The sequence below is a fragment of the Rutidosis leptorrhynchoides genome, chromosome 8, assembly GCF_046630445.1.
Source record: "Rutidosis leptorrhynchoides isolate AG116_Rl617_1_P2 chromosome 8, CSIRO_AGI_Rlap_v1, whole genome shotgun sequence".
Taxonomy (NCBI): Eukaryota; Viridiplantae; Streptophyta; class Magnoliopsida; order Asterales; family Asteraceae; genus Rutidosis; species Rutidosis leptorrhynchoides.
This window is the reverse complement of record NC_092340.1, coordinates 250,731,081-250,750,153: the sequence shown is the minus strand read 5'-3', so window position 1 is coordinate 250,750,153 and position 19,073 is coordinate 250,731,081. Positions and strand designations below refer to the sequence as shown.

The following is a 19,073-nucleotide window of genomic DNA, read 5'->3' as shown; positions in this document are numbered from 1 at the left end:
CTTTAAGTGTTTAACGAAAGGTTTATTGAAAAGACCAACGGTGATATTTTATGAGTTTTGGGTCTGTATCTCGACAAGTTGACTTTAGATTGACCAGAGTTGACTTTAACAGTTGACTTTGACCATTTTTCTTCAGTATTTTGCGAATTTTTTCGAATTTCAGATTTTGTCAGATTTTAAGGTATTCATATGTTTTACTCATGTGACGAAATGAAGGAAGAGAAGCGTAGGGCTTTGAAACAAGAATGGAAAATTTTTAATGCACGGAGGACTTAGAGTTTAGAAGATACGATTGAGAGGTATCGTCGTCTTATATCTGAGATGGAAAATTCTAGAATCGAGGTGACACAATCTAAAGCTGTAAAAGTTCTAAAAGAAGGATTGCCAAGAAAATGGGATGCATACATTGAGCAGCTTGAATCGAGAGCTTGGGCTACAAATAATGTTCTCACTCTCAATTCATTTATTTCCAAGTTGATAAAGAAGGAATTGGAACAATGTATTAGATGGAATATGCTTCAGGATTCTAAGATAAATGTTGAATTTGCATCCGGATCTAATAACGGGTTGAGATTGTTGGTGATTGGGTTAAGGATGAATCTTCAGATGACAATGGTGATGCTGCTACTGAGATTGAAAATCCGGCTAGGGAAGAAGAGCCAATTGTGAATGCTGCTACTGATAGTATTGAGAAGCTGGGGATAGTGTCAGACAGTTCTGGGTCGGAGTCTGAAATTGAGGTCTCGAACTCGACTACCAACTGTGCATTCATAGCCAACACGTCAAGCAATGATAAGGTACACACTAAATCTACTTCTGTTTGTTCTAAATGTATTGATTTTGAGAAGGAAATTGATAGACTTGAATGTGTCATTTCTAAGCTGAGTGAAATTCCTGTAACTTGTGAGAATTGTCCAAAACTTAAGCTTGAACTTAAGAACTTAAGTTTAGAAAATTGGACAAGTAAGAATTATCAGGATGCAGTGTATTACCTCAATAAGTAGAAGGAGTATATGGAGGTTATTAAGACCTTAGAAAATCATATAGGGTTCTTAAAAGATACAGCTATAGATGATCAGAAAACCATTGCCATGTATTTGAATCCGATAGAAAGCCTTAAGAAAGAAAAGGAATCTTTTAAGATAAAATACGAAACTACAAAGGCTAGAATTGATAATTGACAGAGATCAAAGTATGTGCTACAGACCTCAAATCCTCCTAAGACTGATAAGCAAAAAGGTATAAGTTACAACGAGGTTGCACCTCCTCTTAGAAATGAATACATCTATAAGCCTCGTGAGAAGTGTAGAAATGAGATCCTTGAACAATAACCCGTTGAGACTAAGGAGAAACCCGTTGAGACAAAAGAGACACGCATAAAGTCTAAGAAGGAACAAGTTGAGACAGAGAGGATAGAGGTTAAGAAACATGTAGAGAGTGTCTATGAAACAGAGTCAGATACTGATATTGACACTGAGAAAGATTGTAAACCTTTTCAACTAGAGACAAAACCCATTACCATCTTGAAAAATCCCGTGAATGTTCGTAGGGATAGTGACTCTAAGAAACCTAAGTCGAAATCTACTAAGAGGTCTAGAAAACTAAGAAGAAAAGACACACAGCTAGCTCCACTTAAGTTCCAAAAGGGACATAGTGTGGCACAAGAGGATATTTTTTTCCCCATGTGTGGACTACCACCGATAGGTGAGAGTGCCGAGACTAGAAGTGTGCCTAAGTTTGTTGACAAAGTTCTTACTAATGATGAGACAGTTGAGGAGATTGTGTAAAAACTTGTTGATAGACCTGAGTCAAAACCAAAAAGAGCTACTAAATCTAAGTCCTTTAGGTCTAAATTGAATTCAAAGGTTAAGTCTGATCTCAATCCAACGACCAAACCTGTTACTTCTCCTAAGAAAAAGGAACTAGAGTATCAAACTATTCCTAGTATGCCCTTAAAGACTCCAACTCTCAAAAGTGCGTACATCCCACCACATAGATAAAAGGTTAATCAGGAACCTGTTTTCAAATAGAGAAGGACTCACCGTCCTAAAAAGTTTGTAGATCGTAGGACTTGTTTTGATTGTGGAGACTATGGACATGTTACTTGGAAATGTCCAAACCATTTGCGTACAACACATAGGAAGATTGACCTGAACCAAACGTTTAATGAAAATTCTTCTAGGTCAAAATGTAAGAATAATAAATTTTTCAATAATCGTTCAACCTCGCCTATTGAGAAACGTACTTCCACCCCAACTTTCAGAACTTCCACACCTCCTAACTTTGACTCGACAATTGATTATTGTAAACAGTCACCATCTCAGCATCAAGTTTGGAAAGCTAAGTCTGATGGAGGTGGTAGTTCAAGTGGTGATGATGTGATTACGACATCATCGGGATCCACGGGAAAATGGGTGGATCTACATGGCATTGGTGTCGACGGGAAACCCACTGCCATTCGGGCTTGGGTTCCCACTTTTAACTAATTTTGTTTTTGAGCTTTGTGCAGGTCGCCAAGTTTGTTTAACCTTGTTGATAGTACCTGGATTGTCGACAATGGGGCGATCCACACATAACTGCCCAGGAGAATGGCTTGCATATCTTCAGTATGCAACTTGAAATGAAACGTATGTTGTTGGCTTCTACAGAATTTAGTGTAGAATGCGTTGAGTAACGTAATTTGGTGTCAAAAATCAGTCTGATATCGTCCCAGAAACGAAACATCAAATGAGTAACCAACTCTTTATATATTTTCTTTATTGTATTTGTTTACATTTGCATGTTAGGTAGTTGAAATTTTTGCATTGCATTTTATTTTCAGATTTCATAAAATCCAAAAAGCCAAAAAGATTTTCGGTTTTAGTATTTAGGAGGAGAAAATGTCAACATCAGAAAATACAAAAAAAAAATTGATAAAATGAAAAACAACAAAAATAGAAAATAAAAAATGAGTTGCTTGATCTACATATTAGGGAGATGACTGTATTACTGAACTTGCATGTTTAACGTTTTGCATGTATAGTAAGTAGTATAGATTAAATCAGTGATTATTCATATCAAGTAGCATTAAGCCTTATGATTCAATCACAGAATGAGATGATCACACTCATACTCATGTAAATATCTTGATGAAGAAATCATGGAAAGATTTATAGCGGTTGAATGGTAGTCACCTAATTATCACGTGTGCATATTCTAGAAATAATTGTTCAGGAAATCAACAGAAGGTGAGGGTATTCCCTATTGAGATCTATACTGGACATATTTGACGATGAATATCCCCAAGCAATAATCAAAATTTGCTCTACCATTGAGTCTAACGACTAATTGGGATATTCAAGTGATCAATACAGGGTGTGGATATTTTGTACAAATTTTGTATATCAAATTCTATCGGCTCGTAATGCTTGAATCCAAACTTAGAAAGGTTACCTTACATAGAGATAAATATATTTTGAAAATAATGTCTACAAGTATATCCGACCATCACAGGCCGTCCTTGTCTTTAAGGAAGAACACCTATGAATGATTTGAGCATCCAAAGTAATTATGAAGTCAACGAGCATCTGCATAAAGTTCAAGTCAAGTTTCAACAAGATGAAAACAATATTCAAATGTTCAAAGATTAAGAATTCAAGTTAAAATCAATCAAGAAGAAAGATAATGAGGAGAGTTCCTATAACTAAAGAAGATATGTGCTCAAATCTCAAGTCATTCGTAGTGTGATGCTCTCGCGTGGCTTGGATTGTTGATCCAGGGGTTCACATTGAATTGCTGAGCATCCTTGTGCATGTGATATACGATATACCCATTAAGACAAGAAGCGAGAAATATATTTACAGATTTGTAATCTAAGTTATGCTATCACAGATGAAAAGCATGGGGCTTATAGCGTTTGTGTATGCACATCTCAAAATATTCAAGATACTATGAGATCTATCCAAGCCATCTAAATTAAAGGTATAGGTTGAGGTAGAAGCTCAAGACTGACAGGAATATTCAAAATACTGTGAGAGTACCTCCTGATCAATTAGATCAAAAATATGTGCTAGTGATAACGGACATCGTCTGGACTTTAGTGCTCAATTGACTACCTGATACATCGTGCGATCTCAAATGAGGACTGATTCTATGATCTAATCTAGCATAGCAATATGTTAAAGTAATTAATCAACGTGATCATCAAAATGTCTATGTGAAAATAATATGAAAGCTTAATGTGACTTGATATCTATAATCAGAGTTTTAATCTGTAGGTACTTTATCCTAAGAATTGAACGATGATGAATGACTACTATAGTTTAGTATTGATTCCATATTAAGATCAACATCTCACAAAAATATGTGATTTTGTTTCTGTTAAAATGTTTGTTAGTATTTTAGTGTAATTGCATCTGCTTTTCATACATGCATTCATACTATGAAAAATACAAAAATATTTTTAGTGTCTTCTAGTATAAATTTTAGAAAATCCAAAAATAGTTTCCGTCTGATTTATTTTCTGGTTATTCATGTGAATTCAAATTGACGTATCTGACTATAGCTAAAAGTTTGTTTGAGAAGTTAAAGTGTTTTGAAAATGTTTAAACAATTTGTTTTGAATGTTTGTGAAGAATGTTGTGTCATAATGTTTAAACCAGTGTCTGTTTGAGATAAATGTTTGATATGACCAACATTTTGTCAAAATTGATATACGTACAAGCCATGTTAACTGCGAAGAAGTTAAAGTTAGAGCTTCTGGACTTCTGATGAAGTGAAGAAATGGCGTACGTGAAAGAAAGGAATAAAGCTGCTTAATTAATCGTCTCGATGTTAATAATGTCTAAGTTGTAAAGAATCGAGAGATTGATCATTTTTAACGTGCTTATGTTTATATATGTCATCGTACTTTGTGATGTTAGCATGTGCAGGTTATGAAGCTTTAGAAGAAAATAGAAGTTACTGTGGGGTAATCAGAACCTTCTGATTATTTATGGGCCAAACAAAGTCAAATCTTAAATTCCGCTGCTTCTAAGAAGATTTGAAGAGATTGAAGAACCTGAAGTCCCAACAGTCATAAGTCAGGGTTAGTCTGATGACTGGTGAGCTTTGAAGAATGTTGAGTATAACTCACCGGGTATCTAAAAAGATTTTACTCAAAGGTTCAACATATGGTATTTCCTAATAATTGTATCGACTTGCGATTATCATTGAAATATAACAAGGATAAAGATGAAGAGAGAAAGTATGTGCCATATTAGAGGTGTTTATTGGTGCATAAGGGACATTTAGTGAAACTGAATGTAACGCCACATCCGAGGGGGAGTATTGTGACGACCCGGAAATTTCCGACCAAATTTAAACCTAACCTTTATATGTTTCCGACACGATAAGCAGAATTTGTAATGTTGAATCTCAAAAAGTTTGGAACTACATTCATGTAATCAATTACCCTTTGACCGTGTTCGACGATTCACGAACAATTATGTGTATATAGATATGTATATATAATATATAATAACTGAAAACATTAACAAAGTATTTGATATATATGATACTTTACATGAACGTATTTGTTTCGATATATTTATCGACAGAATTAAGAGATAATATCAAATGATTGAATTATCAGATACATTATGATATGATTACGAGCCAATGTTATGAGGTCCACTGTGATTTAAGAAATCTATTCTTTTTGACAATATTCGAAAAATGGTAAAGTGATCTATAAGTAAGAACGTGGAGTGTAAATAACTTAGATGTTGGATATCGACAAGTTAAGTAACTCGACATTTTTCATTAAGATGATTTCATACGTTTATTAAACCTTTGGACTTTATCCCATGCTTCACCAACAGACTGTAATTTAAAAACTTGAAACCTATTATGAATATATATAATTCTACTTTTCTAAAATGTTTTATGATATAACGATTTAAATTAACATTAAATATATTTATACGCGTATTATACGTACATAGTTTTATACTTTTACTATACTTTAACTTTATATTTACTTTACTTTTACTTTACTTTTACTTTACTTTAACTTTAATAATTCACTTTAAAAATTCACTTTAATAATTCATACTTTAATAATTCACTTTAATAATTAATACTTTAATAATTCACTTTAATAATTAATACTTTAATAATTCACTTTAATAATTCATACTTTAATAATTCACTTTAATAATTCAAAAATCTATTATAAATAGAATTCAATAAGTTTCATTATTTTATAGAAATTTGAAAATATATTTCTCTAAACTCTCTCAATCAAATTACATATATATATTTACTTAGTATTATTTCAAGATATTATTAGTATACATAAAATACTACGATGGAGTTATATTCAGACGATTTCAAAATAAGTTTTCAAATGGGATAGAGCTAAGGAAATTATGGGTTATAGCTATGGAGGTTATGGGTATTGTTCGAGGGTATTGCTCGTGAGGTCAACCTAACGTTTATCATTTTCATTGCGTCTACGTACTTTCCTGCAATATTGAATCACAATATTGATACGTGAGCATTCATATCTTATCTTTTATATATTAATAGTGTATCCCTGACTAGTACTCGAGTATATATGATTATGCATGTTTGTATGCTTAGTTTCGTCGTTAAATAGTTTATGATAAATCACGAATTTGATACATATGCTACTGAGATAAGGTATATGATATGCATGTCGTTGAAAAGCTAAAGAAAAATTAATAACTTTTCATTTAGAAATTGTTTGGGTTCGATGAACGGATTAAAAGATATGGTCAACTGAATTATTATTAATTTTAATATTATTATTAAAACGATTATTATAATTGTTATCAGTTGATGTTATTACTAAAATTATCTTTATTACTAAAAATTAATATTTTTATTGAAACTATCATTTTATTATTTTTATCATTATTATTATTATCAATATTATTTAATCAAATAAATATGCGTACAAAGATATTTTTACCACACGTAATATAATTACATTAATAATACATACCATTATATTTTTATGATATTAAGTGAATTTTATAAATTTTATTACTTGAGATATATAAAAGTATATTTTTATCATATATAAATTTAAATATAAATTTTTATTTATTAATAAATGACTGGTATTATTTAGTATAATAAGATCTGATAAATATATTTAAATATATAAAACGACTATATATAAGTTATATAATAAACATGTATAGATTTTGGAAGTCATTTTGGGTCAAGTTGACTTTTGTTGACTTTTGCATGTCGGTCTCGAGCATTAGGATTGTGATACACTACGACTTGACCTAAATTGTTAGACAGATATTGACCAACATATAAATATATATACTTAATATAGGTTCATGAATCCGAGGCCAACCTTGCACTTGTTAAATGACGTTATATGTATTTTTACTATGAAATACAGTATGGTGAGTTTCATTTGCTCCCTTTTTATATATATTTCTGGGCTGAGAATACATGCGCTGTTTTATAAATATTTTACGAAATAGGCACAAGTACTAAAACTAATTCTATGTGGGTTTAAACCAGAAATATACCCTTAGCTTGGTAACATTAAACTACTTGTCTATGTACGGTAGGCGCGAATCCTAAAGATAGATCTATTGGGCCTGACAAACCCCATCCTGACTATGGGATGCTTTAGTACTTCGAGGTTATTTTAAACACACCTGATCTGGTGTACTTCAGAGGGTAAAACATGAACGTTAAGGCTTGTTACCGGGTGCCTACAACTTATAGAATACTTTTATACACTTGCGAGTGTACATATATTTATAAACGGAAATCTTGTGGTCTATTAATATATTGAAATGATTGTTATAATAAACCTATGAACTCACCAACCTTTTGGTTGACACTTTAAAGCATGTTTATTCTCAGGTATTAAAGAAATCTTCCGCTGTGCATTAGCTCATTTTCAGGATATTACTTGGAGTCATTCATGGCATATTTTGAAAGACTTTGCATTCGAGTCATTGAGTTCATCAAGATTATTATTAAACCAATTATAGTTGGATGTATTATGAAATGGTGTGCATGCCGTCAACTTTCGTTGTAAAGAAAGTTTGTCTTTTAAAAACGAATGCAATGTTTGTAAAATGTATCATATAGAGGTCAAATACCTCGCGATGTAATCAACTATTGTGAATCGTTTATAATGTATATGAATGGGTCCTTTCAGTTGGTATCAGAGCGGTGGTCTTAGCGAACCAGGTCTTGCATTAGTGTGTCTAACTGATAGTTGTTAAGATGCATTAGTGAGTCTGGACTTCGACCGTGTCTGCATGTCAAAAGTTTTGTTTATCATTTTTAGTCAGAAATCATCTACTTACCATCCTTAGGAAATTACCTGCTTATCATTCTTAGTCTAGACACGTCTTACTGCATTGATTGCATGAATAGTGTATAGAAAAAAAATCATATCTTAGCGTATCTGCTAAATCATATCTTATCGTATGTATTACCGTAAACTTTGCCTGACATATTCTGTAAATTCCTCCGTAATCTATGAAATCTTTTGATCTATATATATAGATATTCTATGTAGTTAAAATACCACCCGATAGCCGGAAAATTATTTCGTATCAAAAAATCCTTTATCAAATCGTGCGAAATGGAATTCGTCATCAGTTCAAGTTCCTCAGATTCCGAAATGGAATCCCACTCAAGCTCCGAAAGCAATGTGACTGGAATGGATCAACCAATCAGCCATCATCTATTCTGGATGAATTGGGGATGGGTTCGTAGCCTCCTTAATCATTGGAGACAAGAAGAAGGCGATCCTTTCCATCCACCACATTGCCCTCTTGGCAATGAACCTGAAGCACTTACCGACGAACCTGTTCGAAACACCATTTTCTCTCTCATTTCCAGAGTATCTCGTCATGATTATATACTACACCAAATTCTAGATCTTATTTATCCGCTCGTCCGAACCGACAATCACCCCGGTGTAATAGAAGAAGTCAACGAGCTTCGCGCTCGGGTAGTGGCTTTGGAGAATATGATGCAAAGGTTACAAACACCAGCAGCAGCACCAGCAACATAACCAGTACCACCATCAACAATATCAACAGTACCATTACCACCACCAATAACAACCGCATCGAAAACCTCAACTTCACAATCTGTCCCATGAGCATCGACGTCATACGCCCTGTAGATACTAAGGAATTCCACAACGATGAAGTATTGATTCATAACTTCATTGGGAAAACATTCTACGACGATTATGTAATTTCTAAAGTTTAGAAATTATCTATCCTAGCCTTAACCATAAATCAAGTGAGTTTAATTTAATATTAACTCATTAAATCTATATTACATCTGAAGAAATATACACATATATTTCCATAAAGACTGTAATAAAATTCTTTTGTACAAAATATTAATTGTGACATTTTTTTAACGGGTAGGTAATACCCGAGAGATATATAAATTCACAATTAATATGTTACATTCTTCGAATCTGATTCAACAAATCATCCATTATACTCCCTACTTTCACAACAATATACATTCTTTTATAGAAATCAAAACAACCATACTCATTCAAAATCTAATTACATATTCTGATTTTGAAATCTCAGAATTCGATTCAAGATATAACCGAAATCATCACTCTTAGATTTCTACATCTTTCAAAACTATACTTTGACTTCAAAACTGTCCTAGAACCTCATTTCTATTCATGGAACTCACAAAATATTTGTATCATTCAAAATCTTAGAACATCATATGTATATTAACAATTACAATATGTGTTCAAACACTTCAAAATTCTTAAAGACATGCGAGATGATGATCCAACCACACATTACCCACTGTCATGCACCTGAAAAGCTCTCGAAATCAAAGTTATAGTTTAACACGTATCCTTGTCAGATCCTTTGATATTTATTACTAAATATAATTTTTCAATCTCTTTCCAAAATAGACAGTTTTGTCATAGCTTCAACAAATCACCTTCATTTGTTTATACGAATAAACCTTATTATAACAATTACCCCTTCATCATTGTTACCGGGGAACCTTTCATATCTCGCCACATTAGCAGTAAACTTATCAACAACTTCATTAACCTTCGACTTAAGCCTCTCCGAAAAGCCACTATACTTATTCATTAAAACCCCATCATGTACTCACCTACATCCTGTAACAATAATTGTCACACCAACTACTGGGAATTAGCAATCAGTATTTTGAATTCCGCGACAATTTTACGTCAAAAGTTATATGTATACATATAACGTCTATCTTCTAGACTTACATACTTCGAATGTGAATTTTCTGAAAAACATCCCAAACTATGAACTAGTTCTCCGAAATTGGAAAAATGCTGATGAAGCAGCAAAAACTGTAAACGACTTTAACAGTCAAAAGTTTGATGATAAAGAATAGTATGGTGGTAAAGCTGAGAAAAAGAGAAGGTTTGATACTGGAAAACGGATTGAGCAGACCATGAAGGAGGCTGTGGACAAATCACAAAGACTAAACCTGCCTTCAAAGGATCCAAATGATTCAGTGTCTACTGAAATCGTTAGCAAACACCTTACTTCTTATTCTAAACCTTCACAGACAAATCTTCTTCATCATCCATCTATGTTAAGAATTCTAAGATATCATCGTATCTTTTATTATAAATATCTTCGATATTCCTGAAGATATTTTCACAACTATTCTTATCCGAAATATTCTATCTATTCACAATATCTGCGTTGCAACATAAAAAGAAACTGTGTTAGTTTCTAAATTCTGAAGAAAAAAAAATTCGAATTTAAAATAGGAATGTTTTTGAAGTAGTGTTGGGAACTGAAGCATGAGTTAGTATAATATAATGACACTTGATCAATGTGATTATATTACAGTAAGTCATACTAAGTTTCTAATGGAACGTGATGATTCACAGAACATACCGTCATCATGTACTATTTACACGACTCTTACATTCTACCCAATTTCCAAACATATTAAGAACATATCATCTTGATAGCTCTATATTTTCGGATATTCTGGTAATTTGCCAAATCAAGATCGTGCCATTACGATTTTCTTCTTGGAACATTAACTATGTTCATCCAAAAATTCATATCTACAAATTCTGGACCATTATCCACTTGACTTAAGGTCGGGAAGAGAAAACGAAAGCATGAAGCTCCGAAATATAATGGAGAATATAAAGCCCGATAACAACCCCGAAATTACAAACCTTGTATATCAATGCGTATAGCAATATAAAGACACGGGAGAATGAAAAACACAATAACCCCAAGGTAATGGTAGAAGAAAATAACTTCCTCCGGTGGTAGATGAAAAAGAAGAATGACAGATATGAAAGTTAAGAGTATATCAAGAATCAATACTGGATGAAGCATATTAACGAATGCTTTAAAGTATGAATTGGGGAGAAAGACTAGAAGGTGTGAGCTGTGGAAATAAAGAAACGAAGGGGGTGGATTTATAGTAAAATATCAGACAGAGAAATCGAGACAGATTATCGCATTTAATCAAATAAGATCATGATTTCCTTAATCGCCGAAGAACCAAATCTTATTGCAAAGATTTTCTTTAAATTCCATGAATTCCGAAAATCAATCATAACTACGTCATCGGTTAAAACGAATATACGTTTACTCATTTCACTCTCTTGCGATAACTTCACTTATACTCTTCGCGTAATCAAATTGTTTTATCTATATTACTCAATGATGATAAAACTCTATTTATCAACTCATATTCGTCATGAAAACATTTTTAAAGTTAGCCATGACGACCTCGATCAAATTTCGGGACGAAATTTCTTTAACGGGTAGGTACTGTGACGACCCGGAAATTTCCGACCAAATTTAAACCTAACCTTTATATGTTTCCGACACGATAAGCATAATTTGTAATGTTGAATCTCAAAAAGTTTGGAACTACATTCATGTAATCAATTACCCTTTGACCGTGTTCGACGATTCACGAACAATTATGTGTATATAGATATGTATATATAATATATAATAACTGAAAACATTAACAAAGTATTTGATATATATGATACTTTACATGAACGTATTTGTTTCGATATATTTATCGACAGAATTAAGAGATAATATCAAATGATTGAATTATCAGATACATTATGATATGATTACGAGCCAATGTTATGAGGTCCACTGTGATTTAAGAAATCTATTCTTTTTGACAATATTCGAAAAATGGTAAAGTGATCTATAAGTAAGAACGTTGAGTGTAAATAACTTAGATGTTGGATATCGACAAGTTAAGTAACTCGACATTTTTCATTAAGATGATTTCATACGTTTATTAAACCTTTGGACTTTATCCCATGCTTCACCAACAGACTGTAATTTAAAAACTTGAAACCTATTATGAATATATATAATTCTACTTTTCTAAAATGTTTTATGATATAACGATTTAAATTAATATTAAATATATTTATACGCGTATTATACGTACATAGTTTTATACTTTTACTATACTTTAACTTTACATTTACTTTACTTTTACTTTACTTTTACTTTACTTTAACTTTAATAATTCACTTTAATAATTCACTTTAATAATTCATACTTTAATAATTCACTTTAATAATTCATACTTTAATAATTCACTTTAATAATTAATACTTTAATAATTCACTTTAATAATTCATACTTTAATAATTCACTTTAATAATTCAAAAATCTATTATAAATAGAATTCAATAGGTTTCATTATTTCATAGAAATTTGAAAATATATTTCTCTAAACTCTCTCAATCAAATTACATATATATATTTACTTAGTATTATTTCAAGATACTATTAGTATACATAAAATACTACGATGGAGTTATATTCAGACGATTTCAAAATAAGTTTTCAAATGGGATAGAGCTAAGGAAATTATGGGTTATAGCTATGGAGGTTATGGGTATTGTTCGAGGGTATTGCTCGTGAGGTCAACCTAACGTTTATCATTTTCATTGCGTCTACGTACTTTCCTGCAATATTGAATCACAATATTGATACGTGAGCATTCATATCTTATCTTTTATATATTAATAGTGTATCCCTGACTAGTACTCGAGTATATATGATTATGCATGTTTGTATGCTTAGTTTCGTCGTTAAATAGTTTATGATAAATCACGAATTTGATACATATGCTACTGAGATAAGGTATATGATATGCATGTCGTTGAAAAGCTAAAAAAAAATTAATAACTTTTCATTTAGAAATTGTGTGGGTTCGATGAACGGATTAAAAGATATGGTCAACTGAATTATTATTAATTTTAATATTATTATTAAAACGATTATTATAATTGTTATCAGTTGATGTTATTACTAAAATTATCTTTATTACTAAAAATTAATATTTTTATTGAAACTATCATTTTATTATTATTATCATTATTATTATTATCAATATTATTTAATCAAATAAATATGCGTACAAAGATATTTTTACCACACGTAATATAATTACATTAATAATACATACCATTATATTTTTATGATATTAAGTGAATTTTATAAATTTTATTACTTGAGATATATAAAAGTATATTTTTATCATATATAAATTTAAATATAAATTTTTATTTATTAATAAATGACTGGTATTATTTAGTATAATAAGATCTGATAAATATATTTAAATATATAAAACGACTATATATAAGTTATATAATAAACATGTATAGATTTTGGAAGTCATTTTGGGTCAAGTTGACTTTTGTTGACTTTTGCATGTCGGTCTCGAGCATTAGGATTGTGATACACTACGACTTGACCTAAATTGTTAGACAGATATTGACCAACATATAAATATATATACTTAATATAGGTTCATGAATCCGAGGCCAACCTTGCACTTGTTAAATGACGTTATATGTATTTTTACTATGAAATACAGTATGGTGAGTTTCATTTGCTCCCTTTTTATATATATTTCTGGGCTGAGAATACATGCGCTGTTTTATAAATATTTTACGAAATAGGCACAAGTACTAAAACTAATTCTATGTGGGTTTAAACCAGAAATATACCCTTAGCTTGGTAACATTAAACTACTTGTCTATGTACGGTAGGCGCGAATCCTAAAGATAGATCTATTGGGCCTGACAAACCCCATCCTGACTATGGGATGCTTTAGTACTTCGAGGTTATTTTAAACACACCTGATCTGGTGTACTTCAGAGGGTAAAACATGAACGTTAAGGCTTGTTATCGGGTGCCTACAACTTATAGAATACTTTTATACACTTGCGAGTGTACATATATTTATAAACGGAAATCTTGTGGTCTATTAATATATTGAAATGATTGTTATAATAAACCTATGAACTCACCAACCTTTTGGTTGACACTTTAAAGCATGTTTATTCTCAGGTATTAAAGAAATCTTCCGCTGTGCATTAGCTCATTTTCAGGATATTACTTGGAGTCATTCATGGCATATTTTGAAAGACTTTGCATTCGAGTCATTGAGTTCATCAAGATTATTATTAAACCAATTATAGTTGGATGTATTATGAAATGATGTGCATGCCGTCAACTTTCGTTGTAAAGAAAGTTTGTCTTTTAAAAACGAATGCAATGTTTGTAAAATGTATCATATAGAGGTCAAATACCTCGCGATGTAATCAACTAATGTGAATCGTTTATAATGTATATGAATGGGTCCTTTCAAGTATGATGATCCTCAAGGGAGTTTGTCGGTGTATAAATTCGAGTAAAGAATGATTGTTGAACGAACTAGGTCCTAGGGGGAGTATGTTGGTGCATAAAAGTCCCAAGTTCGCATCAACCGAAGCCCGATAAAAGTCAGACGGGACTGTCGAGCGTTAGCAGGACCAATTAGTATACAAGGAGTTTAAGGGCTTCATTAGAAGGTTAATCACCCTAATCCCTCTATAACCCTAAAAGGCGGTTTCTCTCCATCAAGAACGGATCCAAAAAAACCAACCAAGTCGAATAACGACTCTAGGCATCGATCTAATCCGATCTATACGATCCGGTTCGACTAATGCGATACCCGAAAGTCAACGATTCGCTAGAACATCGATCCGAAGATCCGAATAGCTCCAACAGAAGAAGATAACTACATTATGACTATAGACCTTGGAATGTTTATCACTTTCATTCATAGTTTATAAATTAGTTATAGATTATAGACTATTCAAGGTAATAGTTTAAGAATTGGTAGTGGTATTGTTTATTCGATCAGTTGTAGTTTTATTCTTGCATTCAGTTCGAATATTATTTTTACAATACCATTAGGCTCTTGTATTGAAAATTTAATGTATGATGTTTGTCTTTAAAAATGATGTTTGTGTTTATAGTAGTTAGTATTACTCCCTCCGTCCCAAATTTATAAATATTGTCACCAGATAAAAAATACACAGTTTAAGAAAAAGTACCTGACACATGTACTTTTCTGTTAAATTTCCAGTTTTACCCTTTAATTTTTATTTATCATTTTGTCTTATATGTATAAAGTAGGGGCACAAAAGAACTTTATCACATTACTTTTTTTCCATTTATGAAAGTGGACAATTAATTTGGAACATCCATAAAAGAAATAATAGACAATAAATATGAGACGCAAGGAGTATTATATACTAATGTAATTTAATTTCAAATACATAAAACAAATGTCTATGGTAAATTTCACACAAGAAGTATTCTATAGAATATTTTAATATTCAAATAAGACTATTACACACGATTATAATAATGTGTAACTTTATCCACAAACCCCTTACTTTTTATTTATCATTTTATTTTGTATATATAAAATAGGAGCACACCCTTTACTTTTTATTTATCATTTTATTTTATATATATATAATAGAAGCACAAAAGAACTTTATCACATTATTTTTATTTATTTATGAAAATGGACAATTAATTTGAAACATTCATAAAAGAAATAATAGACAATAAATATAACACGAAGGGAGTAGTATATACTAATGTACTTTAATTTCAAATACATAAAACAAATGTCTATGGTAAATTTCACACAGGAACTATTCTAGAGAATATTATAATATTCAAATATGACTATTAATTACACACGATAATAATAATGTGTAACTTTACCCACAAATTTACCATGACTACATCTATGAGTAATTTCGTGATCACATGTGAAATCCCACGGCTTATTTACAAACGAATGTAATAATTTCACACACAACTATTGTTGTGGTTAAAATTACCCAGGAATTAAATTTTTCGTGTGGAAACAATTATCCTCGAAGGTATTACCCATCTTCTTGTATTTGTGAGAAATCGTGTGTAATCCATTATTACCTACGAATTTAAGTCGTTTACCCACGAATTCAGTCCATGGATAATCGGCTGGATTCTTGTAGTGAATTACTTAGTAATTATAGTTTTTCATTATGCATCTCCTTATATATGATTAATGTCAAACGATTTTTGAGCAGTCGTGGAATGCACGGGCTCAAAACCCTAGTTTCTTTTGATATATAAAAATGAGAAGAGAGATTACAAATTTAATGGGGTTGTTACTATACCTTTATTTGAACTTATAGTTGGTCTGTGTGTACAGAAAATTAAATACAAACGACTCTATTCTAGTCTTGCTTACATATAAACTATCATGAAGTGCACTTATCGGATGTATTACTTAATAGAACTACTCAAAAGATATTACTCTAATAATGCAGTTTAATGAAGATATTATAGAAGGATGTTTGAAACGTGTACGAACAAATACATGTCATGACACTATGGATACCATGACCGATCACCATCTATAGACGTTGTTTGCTTTGAGGAAATAGTACTTGATTATTGACTTTCGAGGATCGAATTAACATATGATGAAATGGGAGGCGTTGAATAAGATGCCACTGGCATCTTTGAGGGGAGTATAGGCTGGGAGGCTTCAAACTTGAGCACTTGAATTAGTTGTCTCACGGAAGGTCGAAGTTCTGGGTCAGGGTGCACACACCATAACCCAACAATCATTAAACATTTGATTTCTTCCTCTTCAAAATCTGACCCTAAACGTGGATCGACTGCTTGTAAAAGTGTCCCAGTTCCATAAAGATCCCAAACCCATTCTACTAACCGTATTTGGTTTTCTGGTTCATTGTAAAGTACACAAGCCTTTCGTCCACACGCTATTTCCAATGCAACAACTCCAAAGCTATAAACATCCGATTCTTTGCTTGCCTTACCGGTCACTACACATTCAGGAGCCAAGTAGCCTATGGTTCCAGCCAACATAGTTGTATGTGAGCCTTTCTCGTGGTCAACCATCTTAGCCAACCCAAAATCACCAAGCTTAGTATTGAAATGTGAATCTAACATCACATTACTAGATTTGATATCTCTATGCAAAACACATTGCTCCCATTCTTCATGTAGATAAAACAAGGCAGAAGCTAGACCATTAGCAATTTTGTACCGTGTGTCCCATTTCAACAAGCTTTTTTCCTTGAAAAGATGTGAATCTAAGCTTCCATTTTCCATATATTCGTACACAAGTAGAAGTTCACCTTTCTGGTGACACCATCCTATCAACTGGACAAGATTTCTATGTCTCAATCGGCTAATGATGTTGACCTCTGATGCGTACTCCTTGATCCCTTGGTTGGAACTTTTTGAAACCCTTTTAACTGCTACGTACGTGCTTGAATCTCTCAAGAAACCTCTGTAAACCCCACCGAAACCTCCTTCTCCAAGCTTCTCATTCTCCGCAAAGTCACTAGTCGAGCGGGCTAATTCACTATATGAGAATTTTTTAGGCCCCGTGCCCATCTCGAACTGATTGTTCATCTCAACATCAAATGAAATTTCGTCTGCATGGTCTTCCTTACACCACTTCTTCTTCTTCTTCTTTATCCAACAAAAAACGCATGCAATGACAACCATTAAAACGATCGTCACCACCGATAGTCCAATTATTAATCCCATCTTGTTGCCACCTTTCTCACTGACTGTATCTGGGCCGCCTACGTTCAGTCCTGGACCCGGTGCCGGTGGCTTTGGACCCGGTGCCGGTGGCTTCCCATTGTTTACATCATCAACATGTAAATTTGAACTATTGAAAGTCCAAGATTTAACGGTATGTGTCTCTGAAAAACCTCCGGTCGATGCTGAAAATCCAAAAATCACCCATTCGGGCAACTCTTTCCTTAGATCAACTGTGTAAAAAAGTCCATCTTGATGTTCAACCGTATTATTCTGATAACCGGTGATAGAAACACTAAGATTGTTCGAAGTAGAATCATAATCAATCAAAGCTTGACACTCTCTCCCTCCAGTTACATTACTTAACCATTTTTGGGATCTAACAGAGGTAAGAGAGCTAATGCTAATTCCCACATGATCACCCATTGAAATGTTGTCAGAAACAAATGGATCCCAACCACTGTCCCAAAAAGTATCAAACTCAACCGCCACAAATCGTTTCGCCGCCTGAATGGTGGCAATATTAATGGGAAGCCCCATGGCCCCACCTTCAGTGATCATATAATTATTCTCTGCAAGAAAGAACGTGAGGCCATCAGCGTATGATTCACTCCCGTTTGAATCAATCACAAAGGTGAAATTCGTTGAAAAACTTGCTAGCTCTCCTGAAGTGTTGTCCCAAAGATGTAACAGGCTCTTGTAAATCGCTCGTCCTCCTATAAACGTTCCATCTGGGGTCACTTGGATCCCTTTGTCTGAAATATTAGCAACGTCACCTAGAGTAAGTATATCTAGATTCTGATTACGTGTATTGATTGTTTGCAGATTGAATGAAACTGGGGCTGCAAAACGGATTGAAACAAGAAGAAAGAAAGTGGTCATATGGATAATTGAGATTGCCATGAATATTGGAAAATTTCTACAAAAGTAGCATGTTGTGTGTGTGTTTTTCAATATAAATTTGACAAATTAACATGTTCTGTTTTCGTTTAGCTGAAGCAGTCATAATCTTCTTCTTATTGGATAGAAGTAATTAGATAAAGGGGAAATATAGTTTTAATAATATTATATTTTGTTGAAACTAAGGGGTCTCTATTTTCTTAGTCAAAGAACGTTCTAAATTGTAAA

General features: G+C 32.5%; 1 protein-coding gene across 1 annotated transcript; it reads right to left on the bottom strand.

Annotated features, from left to right (window-relative positions):
• Nucleotides 1-16,817: 16,817 nt before the first annotated feature.
• LOC139862435 (L-type lectin-domain containing receptor kinase IX.1-like) lies at nt 16,818-18,848 on the bottom strand. Its single transcript, XM_071851038.1, has 2 exons — nt 18,012-18,848; nt 16,818-17,963 (listed from the first exon to the last, which is right to left on the bottom strand). The coding sequence occupies exons 1-2, from the start codon at nt 18,846-18,848 to the stop codon at nt 16,818-16,820; spliced, it is 1,983 nt and encodes a 660-aa protein (XP_071707139.1).
• Nucleotides 18,849-19,073: the final 225 nt, after the last annotated feature.

Bases quoted from the DNA above. Each gene is read 5' to 3' on its own strand.
- LOC139862435 (XM_071851038.1), bottom strand. From the start codon at position 18,848: ATGGCAATCTCAATTATCCATATGACCACTTTCTTTCTTCTTGTTTCA. The intron at 17,964-18,011 runs GCACCGGGTCCA...ACAGTCAGTGAG, and splicing joins CACCGGGTCCAAAGCCACCG to AAAGGTGGCAACAAGATGGG.